A 23,548-nucleotide genomic window follows, 5' to 3' on the forward strand; every position below is an offset into this window, starting at 1 on the left:
ATAACTGACAAAGAATAGCTTAAAGTATGGAAGAAAATCAGTGACATAATGTTTTGAATTGAAGGCAATTTGTTGGTTTTGAATTCCTCTATAAAATTGAAATATTAATTTATTTCAATGTAAAAAATAAAATCAGATGCAAAAATAAAATGTTCAGAAATTCAGGTTGCTGAAATTTGAACAGTAAAATTCAGATCCCAAAAATTTTATGAAGAAAAATTCAAGCTTCAGAAATTCAAATCTGGGTCGGGAAAAAAGTACAAAACAAACAATATTTCTCTTTCTTTTAAATTGAGAATGTTTTATTCACCTACAGTGTCATACTATAGTTTGTAAGAATTTGAATTTCAAAGTTAAAAATACCCACATTTAGATATTCAAGATTACAAACACTGTGGAAGAGGCACTTGTGAGTCTTTAAACAGCTACCATGTCAGCTGAGTTTTACACACGGTGTTCATCATGGCCACATTACATAACTCAGGCTACTTTACTAGCAACACAGCAATGACACATTCAAATGACCATCATTTCTCATTATTTTGTTATTTTTATATTACAATAAATTAATATTACCCTCTCTTTCTGAGATTTCTTTGCATTGAAATTAATATAAATCTACAAACAGACATAATCAACACAGTCTGGTATCAGTGTGCCTGAAACACCCTTAATCACATTACACAGCATCGCTGACAAACTCTGAAACTGTAACACACCATCATACAAACAAAACACTGTATACAAACCAATCAACCTGCATTAAGTGCATTGAAATAGTCACGTCTAGACTTGCATGTACATTTGTTTCGCGTCTCCTCCAGTGGTTCATACAACTCCTGTTGTACCAGTTAGTTTAGTTCCTTTACTGAAAAGTACACATACCCTCACCAATAACCCTTTTGAAAGTCCGTTTTTTTTTTTAAACCATCCCTCATTCAGCCCAAGCTTAACAGCAGCTTACTCTTACAGAATCCTCACCAGCTAGAGTACAACACTTCATGAAACTTGAACTGTTAAATGGGTTCGATGGGTCCCCCCTCCTTTACTCATTCCCTTTCCCTCCCTCTCTCTTTCCCCCTTATTTTCTCCCTCCCTATTTTTTTCCACTCCCTCACACTCTCTCCCTTTCTTTCCTTTCCTTCCTTCCTTTCCTCCCTGGCTCTCTCCCTCTCTTTCCTTCCCTGGCTCCCTCCCTCCCTCCCTCCCTCTCTCTCTTTCTTTCCTTGCTCTCTCCCTCTTTCTTTCCTTCTCTTGCTCTCTCTCCCTCTTTCTTTCTGTCCCTCGCTCTCTCCATCTCTCTCCCTCTCAATCGCTTCACCTCCATGAGCCAGGACACCAGACCCATCTGTGCCTGTGTGCTTGCATAAGCCTCTGCATCTTAAGTTTCTAACAGATGAATAATGAAAACAGAGACAGCAGCCTCTCCCTGTGTTCTGCGTGAACAACAGGAGAGGCCGTTCCAGGGATTCTCTTTGTCAGTTTTAAGGTCACGGACGCAAGAGAAACCACCTTCTTATGAACGCTGAGCTGCTTCTCATTATCAATCTGTCAACACAGGTAAATGTGTGTGTATGTGTGTGGGTGTATGTGTGTATTAACACACAGTATCAAGCAGCAACGTACCAAGCAACAAGAACTAAGGAACATTATTCCTGCAGAGGAAGAAGAAACGAAACATTCAAAAACTACGATTTTATATTTCCATTTTTTTGCATAACTTTGAAACAAGTGAAAACAATAGTCCTTCCCTGCTTCTGTCAGCATTTCTGAACTGATGTGCAGGAAATGTTTCCACTGTGGATGGAGAGGGACACATGACTCTCACCCTCATGTCCTCTCTCAGATGGGAGACACCTTCCTGCTCCCCTCTCCCCCGTCACCACGGAGACAGAGCGGCTCAGGAACTGGTCACCGCCGAGGGGGCGGGGGGGTCGCACTGTCCAACAACTGTCCTTTCGGGAAGGGGTGAAGGAGGGAGAAATGGAGGGGGGGAAGGAGGGGGGTGGAGAAAGGGAGGTTGGAGGACAACTGCTGCTGTTGTCTCCTGACATTCTTCTTCCTCATGTCCCTCCTCCTGCCCTCCCCCCCCCCTCCCTCCCCTTCAGACTCAGAGTAAGGGCACCTTCTCGGCCCCCCCCGGCCCCCTTGGTCCCAGCCCCCCCCGTCGGCCCCCTGGTCCTAGCGCTTAATCACCACCTGCTCAAACGCTCCGGTTCCGACCCTGAAAGACAACGCCACAAGCACCAATCAGCTGAGTGGGACCCACACACATCCAAACGCTACAAAAACAACATTACTCCTATTATCACTCTCCTTGTAAAAGTCTGAAATCCCCACCCTCCCTCCCACAAACTGTCATCTGAAATATGCTGGATCCGGAACAAAATCCTCAACTGGTTCCCGGCTAAGCCCCTTGTTGTCTAGAACATGTACAGATGACAGATGCAAAGCGTCACAGTTTATATCTGTTCTTCTCTCCCCACCCACCCCTCAACCCCCCTTGTCATGTACACACACACACACACACACACATTCAGTACAATGTGCTATTTCAGTACCAACTCCTCTTCAGTTCTTACTAACATCCCAGTTAACGTCTCACTCAAACGTGTGAAGCAGGGCTTGTCACAGTTTAAATTCAGAGATACGCTGTGCAGGGTATTCCTGCCGTAGCACTACATATTCCTGGTCATATAATCACTCTGACCTGGTGTGCTGGCTGCCCAGAGCAGTGCTGCCACCCGGACCAACAAACAGCCGGAGGCCCTCCTCTGTGGAGACACACACAAATAAACACACACACACACACAAACAAGAACAAGACATTTGGACACAAACACATGCACCATTAAGACTCTGTGAGTCAATGCAAGGTCGTGCAGTGAAAATGGCTCACGGCTGGTTGCTAGGCAACCTATAAACAGATGACTTGTCTCTGTAAACAGTAGAGCAGCTACACTAGCTTTCTTTATAGGAAGTCTAAAAATAACCTTCAAAAAGCTCCATTGTGATTGAGAAATGCTTGAAATAACATTGCTGTTAGTTTCTGTACTTACTTACTTTACTTTGCCTGGTTGTATTATTTTGTCTGAGGCTAACTTTGCTAGCCTGAGAAGAAAATGTCTAAAACCTTGTATGTTGCAGTAGGCTAATGTTCTACCCATGATCTGCAGTTAGTCTGAGGCTAACCCTAACCCAACTAACCCTAGCTGACCCTGACCCTAACCCAGGGTGAGGGGCTTCAGGGAACTCACCCTCAGCGCTGGAGTCCAGCTCGCCAGGGCTGAAGTCCTGGCTCTGCAGGATCATCTCCACAATGTCGTCAGCATCCACCCTGGTGGCATCCACCCTCTTCAGCTGGCACTCCACCGAGCTCTGCTTCACCGGGTGTCTGGGAGGAGGAGGAGGGGAGGAGGGCAGGGGAGGAGGAGGGGAAGAGGAGGAGAGGAGGAGGAGAGGAGGAGGAGGTGGGGAGGAGGAGGAGGAGGAGGAGAGGAGGAGGAGGAGGAGGGGAGGAGGGGAATAGGAGGAGAGGAGGAAGAGGAAGAGGAAGAGGAAGAGGAAGAGGAAGAGGAGGAGGAGGAGGAGGGGAGGAGGAGGAGGAGAAGAGGAGGGGAAGAAAGTGAGGGACATTAGAGGGTTGCTCAGGTCAAATGGCAGCATTGTGTGTGTATATGAACATGTGTTAAGAGTGTGTGTGAGAGTATGTGTTAGAGCGTGTGTGTACGTGAGCGTGTGTTACCTGCACAGTCTCTCCGAGGACGACGAGGTCTTGCTGGGTGAGGTGAGGTGGACCAGCACCGGGGGCGTGGCCCGCGCCTCCCTCTCCCCGCCCTCCCCCGCCTGCTCGCTGGGCTCCGGAATGCTGCTGATGCCCGTGGAGGCGGAGCCTGCCGAGGGGTTCCTCCTATGGGAGAGCTCCGTCAGGCTGGAGGAGCGTGAATGGCCTGTGCTGTAGCCTGTGGGAGAGGAGATGGAGAATCACTCTCCAGTGTGTGTGTGTGTGTGTGTGTGTGCGTGTGTGTGTGTGTGTGTGTGCATGAGTACTGTATATGTGTGTGTGTGTATGAGTACTGTGTGTGTACCTGAGATCTTGGACTGCTGGCTGGCGTAGCTGGAGGTTCTGGAGTGTCCTCGTCCCACCAGCTCATCGGGGACAGACGCACTCTTCCTGGGACTCTCTGCGGAGGCGGGGCAGTGTGTGTGTGAGGGCGTGTGTGTGTGTGAGGGCGTGTGTGTGTGTGAGGGCGTGTGTGTGTCCCCTCCCCTCCGCTCCTCCAGGAGGCGCTCTGCCTCGGCCGGCTGGAAGCCCAGGGTCATGGCGGTGGACGGGGGGCTGTGGGGGGACAGAGTGACATCATCAGAGAGGGACAGCAGTGACATCATAAGACAGGGACACCAGTGAAATCCTCGTATACAGAAGCTACAGTAGATGCTGGAATGGTCCCTCCTGCCTCTAACCTCTAGTCCCATCCGTCACCGTCCTGTAGGACCAAAGTCCTTCTGAACACCACTCATCCATCAAGCCTTATCAGAGAACAGGAGCAGGTGAGAGAGGAGGTTAGAAGCATCCAGACAGCCTTGTACTGAGGAGAGAGACTGAACTGAGGAGAGAGACTGAACTGAGGAGAGAGACTGAGTGACAGGCGGTGAGGAGGCGCGTGGGGGAGAAGGAGGGGGGGGATTCACAGGGAAAGTACGCTACAGTCAGAGAGAGAGAAGAAGAGAAGAACAGGAGACAGGGTGGAGCTTCTCAGCGTCTCCTTAATGGTGCAGCCTGACGCCCTAGACACACTCTGAGTCACTCTGCGTAGGAGGACAGCCAAGACACACACTGATCTACACACACACGCACACACACGAGCATACGCATATACACACACAAGTACGTGAATGTGTGCGTAATCTCTTTCATGACAAGGCAACATTGTTGAAAGTGTGAGGAGAAACAACAGATGATTCCTTCTTGTCAAACCCACCGTCTCTTCCTCCATGAAGAGATGACAACCTTGTCCTATCATGTGCCCCCCCCCCCCCCCCCCCCTCTGTACTGCTGCTGGAAAACTAACTCTACTAAGTTACAAACAGCACAGGGGTCGTTTTCTTCAACCTGCAACCAGGTGCTTTAACCACTGAGCTATACACCTCACCATGATTAAATTCACCCAACACAACAAAATGTTTGGATCAGCACCACGAGGACAGGACAGGGAGGAACTAGGAGGCGAATCAAATACACCTTGATTACATTCTGATATTTTGGTGTTCTGTAGCTGCCCCAGATCTGATGATCATGAATGATTGATGTCCCCCACTTCCTCTCCAGCAACATCAACACCTTCCTGCAGTTTACTCTTTACTCTGCTGCTGTGTGTGGTGTGTGTGTGTGGTGTGTTTTGTGTGTGTGTGGTCTGTGTAAGGTGTGTGTGTGTGTTTCCTAGAAAGAGGGAGTGTTTGTGGGAGTGACGCAGCTAAAAGTTTTCAGACAAAGTGGGAGACAGTGTGTAAGTAAACTTAATATGTGTGTGTGCATGTGTGTCTGCAGACAGAACAGAAGTGTTGTGATCAACCAACTGCTACAAAGAACCTCATTCCTCTTTGGTCTGGCGGTAGATGCTGAAGGTTGGAGGTTCGATCCCCAGAACAACCTTGTGTCTGTCCAGAGATATTCTCAGTACTTATTGAGAGAATACAAATACCGAACACATACAAGCCCTTGAATAAAGGATCAAACCCCAGGTAGCTAGCAGAGCAGCAACTGACTGACAGACAGGAAGTGTGGCATGCCGTTTCCTGTTTCAACCAGCAGACTGTGGTTAGGCTTGCTGGAACGAGACAGCCTGCACACACAGACACTACTTGCACACACAAGCTGCAGAGAAGACCACAACAGACCACAGTTAAGTTGCCAGTCAACATGAACGCCGGTGAAAATACTTGATTGTTTAGAGTTGATCAGACTTTTAGCCACTTCTGTGGGTGTGTTATGTTCGAACTCTAAGTTTGCTGCCATGAAAGACTGGTTGACTAACAAGACTAACCGACTGACTACCAGACAGACTACCAGACAGACTACCAGACACAAAGCAAGCTGCAGGCAGGCGGAGGCGTCCTTACGTTTTGAAGCAGGGGTCCCCAGACATGAGCTGTGTGGTGATGACGACCTGGGGGAGGACAGGGAAAACACAGGTGTCACTGCAGTCACACTGAGAGCCAGTCTACCTCCCACCCTCACCTGCTGAAAGCCAGTCTACCTCCCACCCTCACCTGCTGAGAGCCAGTCTACCTCCCACCCTCACCTGCTGAGAGCCAGTCTACCTCCCACCCTCACCTGCTGAGAGCCAGTCTACCTCCCACCCTCACCTGCTGAGAGACAGTCTACCTCCCACCCTCATCAGGCAGTGACGACACCCCCTGGTAACTGTTGCCTCTCACACACCTGTAAACACAAGGTGTCTAGGGCCCGGGGCGAGCGACACCTTGCCTTCACATACCTGCAGATCCCACACCAGCATGTCTCATTACCAACACACGCACCCCCCATCTTAGCTGTTTTCCCTACTTTCTTCCTTGCACAATGTGATGGATTTGTTTAGGTTGTTTAGAGAAATACGGATTTATATGTTAAGGACAATATTTGTTTTATTCATGTGTGTATTTGTTTTGGCAGAAAATGAGATTGTCTAAAAAAAGAAACAACCGTGGCAAAAAAACTGAGAACTCATAAAAAAAGAACTTTCCAAGAGTTCTAGGACAGAACCTTCAGCAGAACCCGTCTGACAGCTCCCACCGGAGGATTCTAGAATACTGTCTGGTCATGTTCTGGAACCAGAACACACCCTGTCAGCCAGCTCAGAAGCTGTACAACACGAGTGTGTTCTAATTCTGTCTCTGTGAGCTGAAGCACCAAAGGCTCTCTGTATGTCCTACTAATAGGCTACACTCTACTACAATTATACTATACTATATCTCTCTGGTGGTACACGGCAAAATTCCCAATCAGCTTAAAACAAGTACATTGGCTGCCAATAAAATAAGAAATGTTCCTGTGATAAGATTTCTTAAAATAATGAAAATGTTTATAAATAATAAAATAAATCACCAGATAAGCCATTTATGCTGGAAACAAGTTAAAAACTCGATTTACACTTTAAAACCCAGATGATCCCCCTGAGTTAGATTATCGGGTGTTCTCAGTGTACCTTGAGGATTGAGTTGTCCTGTCGGGTGTTCTTGGTGTCGTAGCCCTCCAGGAGACATCTCCGCGTGGTGCTGCCCGACCCAGCAAACTCCGACAGGTTCACATCCGCAAAGCCCAGCTGGACACGAGCAGAACACAGATCAGGATCAGACCCACCGGCCCATGCAAGGCCACTCCTCACAGCCCAATACAGGCCACAAACAAATCAGTTACAGCTAATGATGTTCTAGGATGCACATGAGGATCCTTCTAGAACGGATGTTTTCAATTATGACAGAGGTCATGTGGAACGGCCCTCTCTGTGAATCATTCTCACCGCCCGCTATGTTACAAACAGCCAGGTTCCCCTCAAGGCTTCTGATTGGTCAGCCACCCTCGCTTTCTAACAGAGGTCAGGACTAGAGCTTGCTCCGTCACGACAATCAGTAACCAGACCCGAGAAGCAAAAACAAACACTATCCTAATCTCTCCCGCTCCCAGGACAAACTGGCCAATGATTTTCATACGGAATGACTGAGGTCTTAAACAAAGCCCAGCGGTGATGTTGCCCTTGGGACAGGCTCCTGTCAATGACGTTGTGATAACGGCCACTCGCCTATTTCTGAACCCCACGTACAAAACACCAGCGTTTTCAGCGCTGCTAGTGGACATAAGCATCAGAAAGGAGGCAACAATACCTTTGCGAAAGTCTTCCCCCCCTTCATTTCCTGTAAGAGATGTGGAAACGGGAGAAATGTGAAATTATAGGAACAATATGGTTTGCTAGCAGTGTCACCAGGGTGTGGCAGGGCGGGGGAGTGTGCTGTACCTTGCGCACGGAGACTCGACACACACACGGATCCAGCACGCCAGTTCCTGCGTTGGCGCTCATTTTACACATGAAGGAGAAACGCTTTCTCCAGCGGACGCAGTTGGCTTGGACTGACACACTGGGGGAGAGGAGCACACACACACACACACATTTTGTATGCAAGCATACACACACCAAACACACACACACAGATATGGTAAAACATTAGTTTTTTGGGGTAATATTTGCTTTACCAGTAGACTAACTCCAAACACTGGAAACACATTAGTGGACACAGTGGACCACATTCAAACCATAACCAACACTGGGGTTAGCTACACGGGACAGAAACCAAACTGGTCACTCTATGTTTACATAATTGGAAAAATGCAGGCAGTTGCCATGGCGAAAGCTCCAGGGGGACTGCCAGCCTGTCGTCGTGGCGGCGGAGGCACGGGCGGCCTCCACACTGTGACTCATGAAACGTGTTGTCTTTCTGTGGTCAGTCAGACACAGTGTGATCCAGGGTAAGTCTCTCTTGGAGAAACACTTTGTGATCCAGCATCTCTCTTAGAGAAACCCTCCGTGATCCACTATCTTAGTAAGGACTCTAGCAGAGGGTCTTTAAGGATCTCTTGAGGGACTCTTCAGGAATATACTCTCACTCTATAAGAGGCACTGACGTGTGAGACTATGTACAGGGAGACTGTCACAGCCTTCACTAGAGAAGAGTACATCTGGTCTCTATACTGCTCTGGGGAGAATAAACTAGTTGGGCTTACTTGCGAAATCCAATAGCCCTGGCTAGCGGAAGCCGTCAATGAAACGTGACAAATGGAATGTGATATGTAGCAACTGATATGTGACAATGAGGGGACAGGTCGTAGACACGGGTCTTCGACGGCTCTAGAAAGTGGATGTCGTTACAGTCCGTAATCCGTCTCCTGCATACAAGCTATCCGGCGAGGTGTGCCGCTACACCTTTCATGAAAGCAGATTTGATTCAGGAACGGTTAACAAACTCAGTAAAACCTTCAAGGCAAAGCGATGCAGAAAAGACAGTGTAGACTTCAGTCTCTGCGGGGTAAAATGCTGTGTGGTTTCGGATGACAGTTCTGACTATAAGATATATGGCATACTGTAACGCCATGCAACATCAATTTGACGTCTACCAAAAACAACAGCACAAACACAAAACAAATACAACCGAATGGCAATTGAATGACACGGTTACTGGTCATTATTATAGACTGTCATGTCCACAATATAAACAAAGTATTTTTGAACAGTATTTAGAGTGAATTTGAAGTCAACAAGTACGGTAACCTACATATATATAGGAGCACGCGCTTGTGAAGGCTATAAATAGTTTCTCACCGGGAAGACTCTTCGGTAAAGCCACCGTCCAGGAGCCGCACTTTGCAGAATATAACTCCGTTCACAAATGGAACCGAGGACAGGTCATCTAACTGGAAATCCACCTTAAACTTAAATTTCTTCTTCTTCATCATCATGAATGTCATTCCTCTTAGTATAACGTATAAAGTTAACAGCTCTACCCAGATGTCTAGCAACGACTGTCTGTTAACGAGGTTTGGCTTTCACTGTCAGAGTGGTGACACGGTCGCTGCCGTGCTACCAGGACGACGCTGCTCAGTTTGAAAACTTCCCACACCCCCGTGCTTACGTCCCGTGCGTTACCGACAGTTGTTCGTGACGACAGGAAATTCCCATAACAAGGAATAAAGAATTAATAATGAAGAAGTAGCCCAACCTAGCGCATGATGCTACTTTATAAATATGCCTACACGTGCGTAATTCCGCAACTTTCATTTGACCAATATGTTTTAGCAGGCTACAGGCTACTGTAGGATATTGTCGCGACTGCAGTGTGGCGGACAAATAAATTCAAGTTAGTTTATCGTCATGACAACGTTAGGCTATCGCAGAAGGTAATCGTCTGCACTCTTCTGCGATAGTTAACAGTTTGATTCAAGTAGGCTAACCTAATTTGACTCTCCTCACATTCCAATTAATCTCAAACCCCATTCACTGTTATCGTTTGAATATAATTACGTCTAATGGAAAACGTGATTGAATCAACCTTGAGTTGATTATGTCCGGTAGGCTAGCCATCTAATCAGAAAGGCTACAGTAGAAGTCAGAGGTGTTGGCAAAATATTGACGGATGATAATTTACAGTGAATTTCACAAATAAGAAGCGCATTAATCTGGAGAATTTGATTTAACATCGCCCCCTGCTGCCTCGAGTTTATGTCTCGTATTAACTTTTTGAATGATAGCAAGGTTCAAGATTGATAGACACCGGCTAATTTATAGCGATTTTACAATAGGCTCTTTATAGAATGTGCCTACGTGGCATGGCCTAAGTAGACTACCCGCCAGGGTCCAGCAGCGCTATTTTACAAAGTAAAAATCTGACACCATATTTCGATATTCTGCTAAACTACTAGGCTACATTGTTATTAATGGGTTCTGGGGTCGATGTGACAGGTCTCGTGATGATGTTGTTTTCAGGAATGGGGATGTAGGCGACCCTACAGTACCTCTGACTGACACTCTACTGCACCGCACTAGAACACCACCCATTTGCCGCACAATGCGCACACATTTTGCCCCGCCTACAGCTGGTCTGGCAGCAGTTCCCCAGGAATACGAGAGAGCATATCGGGTTATTTGCTGCACTCTGCTTCTCTGCAGGAATGGAACCGCTTCAGTTTGTGGACTTGTTTGACGTTTACGGTTTCTGTCGGTGTCAACTGCAAGGTGTTACCGTTTAAGGGCAATTACGTTTAGATTATAGTAGATGCTAATCTAGAATCTAAATACAAGTGTATCTTATTGTTTTTCGTTGCAAAAAGACGCGCGGCATCGGGATCGAACAGGATCGAATGTGATAGCCTGGGCTACGTGTAGACTAGTAACTTTCCCCAGATATAACACGTCCTCGACCGATCTACTGCCTTCGCACCCGCTGCTACGATGATGTATCAAGCTTTAAGGACGCTTTTTCTATCTGACTCTCGCTGCTGGGATGCGGACGGCGAAAGGTCGTACCAGGACCTATTCGAGAAACTGGACACCAACAAGGACGGGAAGGTGGATGTTGCAGAGTTGAGAGCGGGCCTCAAAGCTATGGGCATTTTCAGACAAGGTGCGGCGCAGGTAAGTTAAAACGCCGAGCTTCCTTGCTGCGGAGGAAGGACCCTTGGCCGTCCCATATGGACACGGAGGAAGGACCCTTGGCCGTCCCATATGGACACGCAACCGCCTGTAATGACTTCACATGTGGCTTAGGGCCCTTGTGAAAGGACTAGTAGCCTATCAATGAGGCTCGTTGTCCAGGATAATTTGCCTTGAGTAGCGAGTGAATCACACCACTTGATCGCACAGACTCTACTTTCATACATTGTTCTTGTAGTCATGTAGGCCTACTGGATTAATATGGATTGAGTTTGTAAACCTCTCTCTTTCTCAAGCATGTCTTGCTCAAACAGGCTGTGACAGGTTTCCACATACTTGCGACACCCTCCCCTCCTCTTTGCCTCAACCTCATCTCTCCTAGAGGGCTCTAGACCAGTGGTTCTCAACCTTGGCCCTCAGGGGACATCTAAAACATGCAGGACAGGGGGTCCCTGAGGACCAGGGTTGAGAACCACTGGTCTAGACAGTACAGATGAACACCAGGCCTGTGCATCCTTACCTCACTAACTAACGACGGGCCAGAGACGAACCACTCCCATAGACCCCAGTCATGTTGAGAGAAGGACCAGCTGACCGCTCGCTCGCCTTGTCTCGACAGAAGATCGTGTTGTCGGGGGACCAGAACCGAGACGGCACGCTGGACTTCTCTGAGTTCAGCAGGTACCTGAAGGAGCACGAGAAGAAGCTGCGTCTGACGTTCAAGAGCCTGGACAAGAACAACGACGGTGGGCGGAGCCTCTGATCCTCTCAAAGCCTCTGGTGTTGTTCCCCTGGCATGTGGAGGGAGAGAGAGAGAGGGAGGGAGAGAGAGAGAGAGTGTGTGAGACAGAGAGAGAGACACACACAGGGAGAGAGAGAGACAGAGAGAGAGACAGAGAGAGAGAGACAGAGAGAGAGACAGAGAGAGAGACAGAGAGAGAGACAGAGAGAGAGAGACAGAGAGAGACACACAGAGTGAGACAGAGGGTGAGTGTGTGTGAGTCAGAGTTACATTTACATTTAGTCATTTAGCAAACGCTCTTATCCAGAGCGACTTACAGTAAGTACAGGGACATTCCCCCGTGGCAAGTAAGGTGAAGTGCCTTGCCCAAGGACACAATGTCATTTTTGCACAGCCGGGAATCAAACTGGCAACCTTCTGATGAGTAGCCTGATTCCCTAACCACTCAGCCATCTGACTCCCTAGAGTTGAGACACAGAGAGAGTGAGAGAGTGTGTGTGTGAGAGTTGAGAGAGGGAGAGAGTGTCTGTCCTCCCAGGCCAGACACACCTGGTGAACAGAGACTTCACCAGGTGTGTGTGTCCTCCCAGGCCAGACACACCTGGTGAACAGAGACTTCACCAGGTGTGTGTGTCCTCCCAGGCCAGACACACTTGGTGAACAGAGACTTCACCAGGTGTGTGTGTCCTCCCAGGCCAGATCGACGCGTCAGAGATCCAGCTGGCCCTGGCAGAGCTGGGCATGGACGTCAGCAGAGAGGACGCTCACAAGATCTTACACAGGTCAGCTTCAGATCCCACCCCGCACAGGAACACCTTAGTAATGTGTGTGTGTACAGTATGTAGATGAATATTCTGTATATGCATGTGTATCTACACAGTATATATTCTGTATGTGTATCTACACAGTATATATTCTGTATGTGTACCTACACAGTATATATTCTGTATGTGTATCTACACAGTATATATTCTGTATGTGTCTACACAGTATATATTCTGTATGTGTATGGATATCTACTTTGTTGTATAAACACGTTATCAGGAGTGAAAAGGTGTTCTTGGTGAGTCACTAACTTCCCCTGCTGTGTTGTGTGCGTGTGTGTGTGTGTGTGTGTGTGCGCGTGTGCGTGTGTGTGTGTGTGTGTGTGTGTGCGTGTGCGTGTGCGTGTGCGTGTGTGTGTGCAGCATGGACGTTGACGGCACCATGATGGTGGACTGGAATGAGTGGAGGGAACACTTCCTGTTCAACCCGGCGCACAACCTGGAAGAGATCATACGCTTCTGGAAACACTCCTCGGTGAGTGTGTGTGAGAGAGTGTGTGTGTGTGTGTGTGAGAGAGCATGTGAGTGACTGTGTGCATTTCTGAGAATGTGCTGATAGATAGATTAGATTAGAGGTCTTTCACCTCAACGCTGAAATAACATGATTAGAATCCACCAAAAGCAGCTTAGAGGACGCAACACAATGTTTGTGTGTGTGTGCTGTATGTGTGTCGGGAGAAAGCTAGGATTATCATTTCTAAACAGCAGCAAACACACACGCACGCACACACACACACACACACGCCTGTCCAACCCTGGCCCTGTCTGCTGCTCTCTCTGTAGGCCAGATGAAGGGGGTGTTTCTGTCCTGCTCGTTTCCTGCTTCAGAAACACATTTCCTTCATGTAAACAAGCGTTAAGTCATGACAAACATAAGTCATTCTTGTCGCTTTAACCCCGTGAGTTCAGAGTACTCAGAGAGAAGGACAGTCCTGGGGGGGGGGGGGTTCTCCCCCTGCTGAGCCGTGTTGCTCTGCAGCGTTCAGACACGGCTGGTGGCGTCTGTGACAGCACGCTGAGGAGAGGAAGTGTGTCCTGGGGGTGGGTGTCAGTTTGTCACCCCGGAGGGTGAGATGAGAGGGGGAGGAGATGAGAGGGGGAGGAGATGAGAGGGGGAGGAGATGACAGGGGGAGGAGATGAGAGGTCTTTGTCCTGCTGAGCAGGCATGTTCATGGCCTCCACGTGTGTCTGTGTGTGTGTGTGTGTGTGTGTCCGTGTGTGTGTGTTCAGGTGCTGGACATCGGCGACAGCCTCGCCATCCCAGACGAGTTCACAGAGGAGGAGAAGATCACCGGGGGTTGGTGGAGGCAGCTGGTTGCCGGGGCGATGGCGGGGGCGGTCTCTCGCACCGGCACCGCCCCCCTGGACAGGATCAAAGTGTTCATGCAGGTGGAAGAATTTGGGATTTGAACCTGGGATCTCTAGTTCTGCATGCAAACGTCCTAGCACTGAGCTGTAGCCAAAAGCTGTGAAGCCACACAAGCAGTGCAGAATGTGAGAGAGGGAGTCTGTGTGACCAGAGTTTGTGTTTCAGGTCCACTCCTCCAAATCCAACAAGATCAGTGTGACCGGGGGGCTCAAGCGGATGGTTGCTGAGGGAGGGTTGGCGTCGCTATGGCGAGGAAACGGGGTCAACGTGCTGAAGATTGCCCCGGAAACGTCCATCAAGTTTGCGGCCTACGAACAGGTTGGGAGGGAGAGAGGGAGGGCAGAGAGAGGGAGGGAGAGAGGGAGGGCAGAGGGAGGGAGAGAGGGAGGGAGAGAGGGAGGGAGGGCAGAGGGAGGGAGAGAGGGAGACGAGAGACAAAACGGATGAAATGCAGAACAGTCAGCCAGGAAAGAGATGAAGGCAGAGGAGGGAAATGATGTGTGTGCACGAGTCTGAGAGAGAGACACAGAGAGGAAGAGAGATAAAATAAGCTTCCTGTCAAACACACATATACAATATATAAAATATTGTGTGTGTGTGTGTCCACGTGTGTGTGTCCACGTGTGTGTGTGTGTCCACGTGTGTGTCTCTGTGTGTGTGTGTCAGTATAAGAAGCTGCTGGCGTCAGAGGGAGAGAAGGTTCAGACTCACCAGAGGTTCTTGGCTGGGTCTCTGGCTGGAGCCACAGCCCAGACTGCCATCTACCCCATGGAGGTACCACTCACAGACACACACACACACACACACACACACACACACACACACAAACGTATACATACACAAATACACTTGATTGATGTAACCTACTTTCTCTCTCTCTCTCTTTCTTTCTTTCTTTCTTTCTTTCTCCTTGGTCAAGGTTATGAAGACCAGACTGACGCTGGGGAAAACGGGTCAGTATTCTGGAATGTCGGACTGCGCCAGGAAGATTCTGAGGAAGGAAGGCGTGAAAGCGTTCTACAAAGGCTACATCCCCAACATTCTGGGCATCATCCCCTACGCCGGCATCGACCTGGCCGTCTACGAGGTAGGAGGGAGCCGGCGGTGCTGTGCTGCAGCCCTGGAGACAGAGGTCTCTCTCAGCTGGGCTGTGCTGCAGCCCTGGAGACAGAGGTCTCTCTCAGCTGGGCTGTGCTGCAGCCCTGGAGACAGAGGTCTCTCTCAGCTGGGCTGTGCTGCAGCCCTGGAGACAGAGGTCTCTCTCAGCTGGGCTGTGCTGCAGCCCCGGAGACAGAGGTCTCTCTCAGCTGGGCTGTGCTGCAGCCCCGGAGACAGAGGTCTCTCTCAGCTGGGCTGTGCTGCAGCCCCGGAGACAGAGGTCTCTCTCAGCTGGGCTGTGCTGCAGCCCCGGAGACAGAGGTCTCTCTCAGCTGGGCTGTGCTGCAGCCCCGGAGACAGAGGTCTCTCTCAGCTGGGCTGTGCTGCAGCCCTGGAGACAGAGGTCTCTCTCAGCTGGGCTGTGCTGCAGGACTGGAGACAGAGGTCTCTCTCAGCTGGGCTGTGCTGCAGCCCTGGAGACAGAGGTCTCTCTCAGCTGGGCTGTGCTGCAGCCCCGGAGACAGAGGTCTCTCTCAGCTGGGCTGTGCTGCAGCCCCGGAGACAGAGGTCTCTCTCAGCTGGGCTGTGCTGCAGCCCCGGAGACAGAGGTCTCTCTCAGCCGGGCTGTGCTGCAGCCCCGGAGACAGAGGTCTCTCTCAGCCGGGCTGTGCTGCAGCCCCGGAGACAGAGGTCTCTCTCAGCCGGGCTGTGCTGCAGCCCCGGAGACAGAGGTCTCTCTCAGCTGGGCTGTGCTGCAGCCCCGGAGACAGAGGTCTCTCTCAGCTGGGCTGTGCTGCAGCCCTGGAGACAGAGGTCTCTCTCAGCTTGGCTGTGCTGCAGGACTGGAGCTGCTCCCTGGTGTCTCATCACCACTGAAACCTGTTATTACCGACAACACCAGTGATTACGACACGCTGCCAGCTCTGCCAGATCCTTGCCCAGGATTTGAAAAGACTTGTTGGGTTTTTGTCTAGTTGAATCAGTGATGTGAAACCCTGTGGGTTCACAGGTCTTACGCATGTACAGGAGATAAGGCTGCGTGTTCTGTCAGGTTTTATAGTTATGATACACGTTACAAAGAAAGTACTAAACCTCTCCAATACCCCCCTCCCCTCCCTCTCCACACGACCCTCTGCCTCCCTCCCCCCCCGTCCCTCTCCTCCCCCACACCCTCCTCCCCCACACCCTCTCTCCTCCTCCCGCACACCCTCTCTCCTCCTCCCCCACACCCTCTCTCCTCCTCCCCCACACCCTCCTCCCCCACACCCTCTCTCCTCCTCCCCCACACCCTCTCTCCTCCTCCCCCACACCCTCTCTCCTCCTCCCCCACACCCTCCTCCCCCACACCCTCTCTCCTCCTCCCCTACACCCTCTCTCCTCCTCCCCCACACCCTCTCTCCTCCTCCCCCACACCCTCCTCCCCCACACCCTCTCTCCTCCTCCCCCACACCCTCTCTCCTCCTCCCCCACACCCTGCTCCTCCTCCCCCACACCCTCTCTCCTCCTCCCCCACACCCTCTCTCCTCCTCCCCCACACCCTCTCTCCTCCTCCCCCACACCCTCCTCCCCCACACCCTCCTCCCCCACACCCTCTCTCCTCCCCCCCCCCCCCTCCCTCCAGAGCCTGAAGAACGCCTGGTTGTCTTGCTACGCCCGGGACTCGGCCAACCCAGGCATCCTGGTCCTGGTGGCCTGCGGCACCATCTCCAGCACGTGCGGCCAGCTGGCCAGCTACCCGCTAGCCCTGCTCCGCACACGCATGCAGGCCCAAGGTACTGAACCCTCTCACTGGGCACCAGCACCTGAAGCCTTTGCCTGAGCTTTAGTCATCAGGCTGTGAAGTGCCTTTTGATTGACAATGTGAAATTGCTGGTCAGAAAGGGTTACGCAAATCAAACTGGACAAAACACGATCCCCTGAAGAAGTCTCTTTTAGAATATTCTAGACTTATTCTCCTCCTCTCCTCTCCTCCTAGCGTCTCTGGATGCGTCTGACCAGCCGTCCATGACAGGGCTGGTGAAGAGGATTGTGAATCAAGAGGGCTTTTTCGGGCTCTACCGAGGCATCCTGCCTAACTTCATGAAGGTCATCCCTGCTGTCAGCATCAGCTACGTGGTCTACGAGTACATGAAGACCGGCCTGGGCATCTGACCGGCCTGGGCATCTGACCGGCTGGGCATCTGACCGGCCTGGGCATCTGACCGGCTGGGCATCTGACCGGCTGGGCATCTGACCGGCCTGGCATCTGACCGGCCTGGCATCTGACCGGCTGGGCATCTGACCGGCTGGGCATCTGACTGGCCTGGCATCTGACCGGCTGGGCATCTGACCGGCCTGGCATCTGACCGGCTGGCTGGCTGGCTGACTAGAAGTCTGTTTGGCTGGCTGACTGGTTGGTTGGCTGGGTGACTGGCTAGGTGTCTGACTGACTGAAAGACTGACATCTGGAATGACAGGTTAAGGATTGTACTGCCCTACAAACACACACACACACACATTGTAGAGTATACCAACTGTTTACAAACTGTGTTTACATCCATGACATACTCCAAATCTCAAACCATGATTACATGATTACATCCATGTCTACAGAATGGGCCGCTTCCTCTTTCAGAAGACCAACCTACCAATCTATTATTCAATCAATCAATCAATCAATCCCTTCAATAAATCAATACGTCTTCCCTGTGAGAACCCAGGTGTTTTGAACTGAACATGAAAGAACTGCATTATGGAGCCAATATGTAATTGCACAGCTGTAACAGCCATACCTGTTGGACATTTGTGATATTATTTTTGTTGTTATTTGGGCTATCGTGCCTTAGCCTCAGTTGTGATTTTTTGGGGTGGTTTTCATCAGGTCTTAAATGATGTTGTTTCTACATTCTGTTTACAGCTGAGTAGGCCTATTGTCCTTTTACACTGGAGTTTTCATGGTTACACATTTGGATTTATAACTTATTGAAACAGTATGTTTTTTGTATGTGTTGAATGGCATTTTCCATCTCTGCTATACTGTTTACTGTGCATGTACAGTCGACCACTGTATGTTTAGACCTATGGGATAGACCTCCTGGCATCTTAAACCGACTTATGAACGTGCAGCTGACCGGAAGTACTTAAAGAATGCTTTGTTCTGGACATTTGGAAGAATGTTTATTTTGTTTGTTATCATATCGAGCCATGCATTGGTTTATTTGTATGCGTATAAAACCTATGTAACCTAGCAATTAATGCTAATAATTTTAGCCGTGATATGACGTTGCCTTGAACGCACAGTACTATGCTTGAAGGATCGTTTGCTACGCAAGGTGAATGTCACGAGTTGTGTGTCTGTTCGCATGTCTCCATCTTGTGTCCGTAGAAGGTAGTGCCTTGGTATGTTGAAAACACTGTAGGAGTTGGCTGTATGTCGCATGTTGTGATGCCAATTCATGAGAATGAAAAGTTAATACCAAAATGACAGCTGCTTATTGCGGCAATATATATATTCTCCTCCCCACCCCCCATCGGCATAACAGTGGAAAGACATCACATGTCTGCTGATGACACGACCGCGGGGGAGCATGTTGGGGCCGAGGACCGACCCTTGCGGAACACCTTGCGGACAGTGAACTTACCTGCAGCAGAGATATTTACATTTAGTCATTTAGCAGACGCTCTTTCTTATCCAGAGCGACTTACAGTAAGTACAGGGACATTCTCCCCGAGGCAAGTAGGGTGAAGTGCCTTGCCCAAGCACACAACGTCATTTGACACGCCTGGGAATCGAACCAACAACCTTCTGATTATTAGCCAGACTCCCTCACCGCTCAGCCATCTGACCATCTAGGTGTACTTGGACCATTATGAAAACAGTATCTTGTTCTCACTGATTTTAGGAAAATAAATCAAATATTAACCTTCACACCTTTCAACACAAACCTTCACCACCAAAAAATACTTTTGACACTTCATAGGATTACGATTACGTTTTCCATTTTATTACGGTTTAAATGAATATATAAAAATAACATGAATACATAAACATATTGACTGCATTGAAATCAAACAAATTTAGCAATATAAAAATTAAAATGACACGTACATTTCTTAATAGCAAGAATCTGAAGTACAATAACCCCTTCTGGCCTTTCACGAATAATAAGAACCATCGCCTTTTTTACCACCTGTACGTTTTCAGAATATTTCCTTTCATAACTGAGGTTCAAACGAAACCACAAGATGATAGGCCTAATGGTTCACGCAAAAAAATACTTTATATGACAAAATAGATATGTACAGGGGAAAAGCATTTAATAAATGGGTTTCTCAAAAACAAAACATGTAATAATTATTCTGGTTGAATCTATTGAACACAGTAAGCAATGTGTTACTGTGGTTAGTGTAGTGTGTACTGATAAATATGTTGTTAACCCAACTACTAAATAGGCATCTACTGTGAGAACATCTGTCAAGATGTTCATGATCTATTTACACCTGTGGAATACTTTGTGTAATCAGATGAGCATTTTAGAACATATTATCCACGGTATGGCTACTGGACATCAGAGAATATTAATACATTTGGTCAGAATGGGACATTAATGACAATGTGTGCTTTGAGTTCCAGTTTGAGTTCTTGTGACACTTCTAAATGACTCAACTTTTAGACTCAACTTTACTTTTTTTATAATTCAATTAAAAGGCCCCATATATTACTTAGTCGATGATAAACGTTTGTTTGACTTGATCATTTAGAATGAAATATCCATTATATACAAAGTAAGTTAAATTATAATCTTAAAAGTATATTATGCATCTGTGGACCAAACTTTTAAGGACTATTTTCAAAGACCCCGAAAGTCTTATTAAATCATACAATAAGTTAAAAGTGACTGATGCTGATGTTCTGCTGCGCATGACGGTCCATTTATCCAACAACTAGATCATCAAAGATGAACTAGTAATGGCAGAAACATCATCTGAGGTATTCTCTTCACTCCTGTCCTCTCTCACGCGACTCAAACCTCATCCCTATCAGACTCTCCACACAATCTCTCTCTCCTCCCACAATCTCTCTCTCCTCCCGCAATTCTAAAACCCCATCGAATTACAAGACGTATCTGATGTTGTGGTGTCACAGCAGGCTCTGATCACGAGCGCTGTAGTCAGCATCTGCTGTGCTGCCAGACCTGTAAGAGTCCCCAGGAAGTTATGGCTTATTGATGACGAGACTATCCACGCACACGCAACATCACGGCTGGCGCTTAAATATGACATCGTCACTCACTGCACTTTCATTGGACACACTAAACAAGCATAAGGCCACGCATGATCGACTTAAAGACAAAAGCAACCAGCGTCTCCAAAGACAAGCAGGTCCTACCTAGTCCAGCAGGTACTGAGGCATCTGCCTTTTCACTCTTTTTTTTGGGCACTGAAGATGACTGGACACGCGTGTGGTGAGGAACACGCGTGTGGTGAGGAACACGCATGTGGTGAGGAACACGCATGTAGTGAGGAACACGCATGTGGTGAGGAACACACCGCCCAGCTCCATGGTGACTCCCCTCCAGGTCTCCTGCGGTCAGGGTCAGTATGTGGGCCACAGCCCTCCGGACCTGGAGCACGTCACAAGTTCAGCTTCTACATTCCAGTTGTGCATAATTACGTCGACAGTTTCTGATCACTCAGGGCGTAAAAAAAAGGTAAAAAACTAAGATTAAAAATCCACGAACTGTTCCAGATTCAGACAGATGCTGACTAGCTGGATGAAAGAGAGAGAAAAAAAAGGTTGCTTATGGAACAAGTCGTAGATAAACAGCTCACGGTCTCGGGGCTACTTGGTCTGCAGGCTCCTGGGGACGCTCTGTTTCTTGGTCTGCCACAGGTGGGTCGCCATGGTGATGGCGTCCACGCTGGCCGACATGGTCTTGGCCGGGATGGCGCTGAACTGCTTCCTGTCTGAGTTGTACTTGTAGAGGCCGTCCACCATCTTGGTGGTGATGCTGCGTGGCCCGATGCCGGCCAGCTTGGTCATGTGATCCGTCTCTGGGAAGTAGGCGTACACGGAGCGGAACTGGCAACCGGCGTCACGGAACAGGATCAGGAAGTTGTTGGCCTCCGATTTCTCCATTTCCTGTGTTAGGAAGGGAGGAGAGCGTAGGGAGGAGAAGGATGGAGGAGAGGGAGGGAGGAGAGCGTAGGGAGGAGAGGGATGGATGGATGGAGTAGTAGTAAGTTAATGAGATTAAAGGAGAATAGATTCATCTGCCCACAACACCTTCCCCCCAACACACACACTCAGACACACACACACTCAGACACACACACACAGAGAAAGCAGCCTACATCTAGGATCTTGTTCTTCTGACCCTCGTTGACCTTGCCCGCCAGGCAGCAGTGAGCCAGGGCGTTCTGGATGATGTGTTTGTTGGACTTGGCACTGGGCTCCTTGTAAAGTTTAGGCCCTGAGAGGAGGAGGGGGAGGGGGGAGGAAGAGGAGGAGGAGGAAGAGGAGGAGGAGGAGGAAGAGGAGGAGGGGTAGGAGGGGTAGGAGAAGGGAGAGGAGAGGGGGAGGAGGTGGAGGGGAGATGATACAGATGTTCAAACAAATCATTCAATATCGTGTTTTCTATTCTTTTCACAATGTTTCTTGTACCCTCCCCAAAAAGGACCATACTGGACACTTTCACAACTCGGGTCAAAGTGCCATGAGGGGATTTACACACACACACTCACACACAGGTATACACCCACTCGGTGCAGTACCTGTGTACTCCGTGTTGTTGGAGGGGGTGGAGGAGGTGGTGGACTCAGCCTCCCAGTCCTTCTCCTCACGACTCCCAGATGGACAGGAGGACAGGAAGCCCTCCGCAGAGTCAGGCCTGGAACCACCAGTCACACACACACGCACACGCACACACACACGCACACACACACACACACACACACAGGTAGATAAGTATGTGTGTAATAATAATAATACATTCAACTTGTATAGCGCTTTTCTGAATATTCAAAGATGCTTCACAGACTGAACATAATAACAATGATATAATACTAAAGTATTATACATCTCCACACAAACACAAATCACAGTACGACCACAATACGTTTCGCCACATGAATACGCAGCACATGAAACCACACTGACAAAGACAACACGTTCATGCAGAAGCACACAGACACACAGAGGGAGAGCGGGGGCGAGAGACAGAGGGAGAGAGAGGGAGTGAGAGACAGAGAGGGGGGCGAGAGACAGACACACAGAAAGGGAGAGGGGGGCGAGAGACAGACACACAGAGAGGGAGAGGGGGGCGAGAGACAGAGGGAGAGAGAGGGGGCGAGAGACAGAGATTGAGGGGGTGAGAGAGAGAGAGAGAGAGAGAGAGAGAGAGAGAGAGGAGAGAGAGAGAGAGATGGAGAGAGAGAGAGAGAGAGAGAGAGAGAGAGAGAGAGAGAGAGAGAGAGAGAGAGGACAGCTAACAGGGTCTGACCCCTGTCCGCTCTCCTTCCATCTCAGAGAGCTTGTTGTCTGGGCCCCAGGCACTGAAGCAGAGTCCAGAGAGACAAAATGCTGTCTGAGCTCTGTTCCAGGGAAGGGACCAGCGCTAACTAGCAGTGACCACAGAAGCAGCATAGCAGAGCTAGCATGAAGCAAATAGCATGATGTCAGCAATTTCCCACCAGGGGATCCATGGGGTATCTGTCTCTATGAAGCAAAGTGCATCTAGCAGCTAGCACCCAGATGCTAGCACAGCATTGCTAGCTTAATTAAGTTAGCCTAGAGCAGCTGGCACAGACCACGACACACGACAGCTAATAAATAAGATACATATAGCAACTAGCACCCTAGCATAGAGTAGCTAACAGCAAGCGACTGGTTAGATAGCATGCAGCTAGCACAGAGCTCAGAATTAGCGTTAAAGTAGCTGTCTAGTAGGCCATAGCAAAGTTAGTAGAGAGCAAAGTAGAACTGGAGAGAGAGAGAGAGAGAGAGAGAGAGAGTGTGAGAGAGAGAGTGAGAGACAGAGAGTGAAAGAGAGAGAGTGAAAGAGAGAGAGAGAGTGAGCGATAGCAGGTGCCTGGTGAAGCCACAGCAGCTGGTGCAGGACGGCAGAAAGCAAGATGGAGGCTGCTGGTGAGCTGTGAAGGGATGCCGAGATGACGCGGCGTGATGCTACTGCAGGGGTCTCTACCACACACGCATGTCATCACATTCATTTCAGACATTCAAATGCTTTCTCTGTGTATGAGCGGCGAGCGAGATTCTTCCCAGGAAACGGCAGCTCGTCCAGCTATGTCCGGCGAAGCATCACTACCTCAAGACAC

The 23,548-nt window shown here is 49.2% G+C and overlaps 3 protein-coding genes across 3 annotated transcripts; 1 reads left to right on the forward strand and 2 right to left on the reverse strand.

Moving 5' to 3' along the window:
* Window positions 1-280: 280 nt before the first annotated feature.
* LOC134035977 (EEIG family member 2-like) lies at window positions 281-9,872 on the reverse strand. The gene is made up of 10 exons (XM_062480601.1): window positions 9,372-9,872; window positions 8,013-8,133; window positions 7,882-7,911; window positions 7,206-7,322; window positions 6,121-6,167; window positions 4,089-4,339; window positions 3,746-3,962; window positions 3,258-3,394; window positions 2,711-2,774; window positions 281-2,224 (listed from the first exon to the last, which is right to left on the reverse strand). The coding sequence occupies exons 1-10, from the start codon at window positions 9,515-9,517 to the stop codon at window positions 2,182-2,184; spliced, it is 1,173 nt and encodes a 390-aa protein (XP_062336585.1). The 5' UTR covers window positions 9,518-9,872; the 3' UTR covers window positions 281-2,181.
* A 768-nt stretch (window positions 9,873-10,640) lies between these two features.
* Window positions 10,641-19,469, forward strand: LOC134035976 (mitochondrial adenyl nucleotide antiporter SLC25A24-like). Its single transcript, XM_062480600.1, has 12 exons — window positions 10,641-11,180; window positions 11,818-11,944; window positions 12,635-12,722; window positions 13,128-13,239; window positions 13,996-14,154; window positions 14,300-14,452; window positions 14,801-14,908; window positions 15,054-15,221; window positions 16,854-17,004; window positions 17,208-17,405; window positions 17,454-17,486; window positions 17,587-19,469. Exons 1-10 carry the CDS (start codon window positions 10,998-11,000, stop codon window positions 17,381-17,383), a joined length of 1,425 nt encoding a protein of 474 aa, XP_062336584.1. The 5' UTR covers window positions 10,641-10,997; the 3' UTR covers window positions 17,384-17,405; window positions 17,454-17,486; window positions 17,587-19,469.
* Window positions 19,194-22,387, reverse strand: LOC134036602 (calmodulin-regulated spectrin-associated protein 2-like). Its single transcript, XM_062481599.1, has 4 exons — window positions 22,371-22,387; window positions 21,986-22,224; window positions 21,566-21,684; window positions 19,194-21,353 (listed from the first exon to the last, which is right to left on the reverse strand). The coding sequence occupies exons 1-4, from the start codon at window positions 22,385-22,387 to the stop codon at window positions 21,054-21,056; spliced, it is 675 nt and encodes a 224-aa protein (XP_062337583.1). The 3' UTR covers window positions 19,194-21,053.
* Between the last annotated feature and the right edge of the window lie 1,161 nt (window positions 22,388-23,548).

The sequence above is a fragment of the Osmerus eperlanus genome, chromosome 16, assembly GCF_963692335.1.
Source record: "Osmerus eperlanus chromosome 16, fOsmEpe2.1, whole genome shotgun sequence".
Taxonomy (NCBI): Eukaryota; Metazoa; Chordata; class Actinopteri; order Osmeriformes; family Osmeridae; genus Osmerus; species Osmerus eperlanus.

Excerpts from the sequence above, each read along its gene's own strand:
- LOC134035977 (XM_062480601.1), bottom strand. The coding sequence starts at position 9,517 with ATGACATTCATGATGATGAAGAAGAAGAAATTTAAGTTTAAGGTGGAT. Across the intron at positions 4,340-6,120 it reads GGGGACCCCTGCTTCAAAAC|CCCCCCGTCCACCGCCATGA; the intron begins GTAAGGACGCCT and ends GTCCCCCCACAG. Across the intron at positions 3,395-3,745 it reads TCCTCGGAGAGACTGTGCAG|ACACCCGGTGAAGCAGAGCT; the intron begins GTAACACACGCT and ends TCCTCCTCCCAG.
- LOC134035976 (XM_062480600.1), top strand. The coding sequence starts at position 10,998 with ATGATGTATCAAGCTTTAAGGACGCTTTTTCTATCTGACTCTCGCTGC. Across the intron at positions 11,945-12,634 it reads CCTGGACAAGAACAACGACG|GCCAGATCGACGCGTCAGAG; the intron begins GTGGGCGGAGCC and ends GTGTCCTCCCAG. Across the intron at positions 14,155-14,299 it reads GGATCAAAGTGTTCATGCAG|GTCCACTCCTCCAAATCCAA; the intron begins GTGGAAGAATTT and ends TTTGTGTTTCAG.
- LOC134036602 (XM_062481599.1), bottom strand. Across the intron at positions 21,685-21,985 it reads CAACAACACGGAGTACACAG|GGCCTAAACTTTACAAGGAG; the intron begins GTACTGCACCGA and ends TCCTCCTCTCAG. Across the intron at positions 21,354-21,565 it reads AGAAGAACAAGATCCTAGAT|GAAATGGAGAAATCGGAGGC; the intron begins GTAGGCTGCTTT and ends TTCCTAACACAG.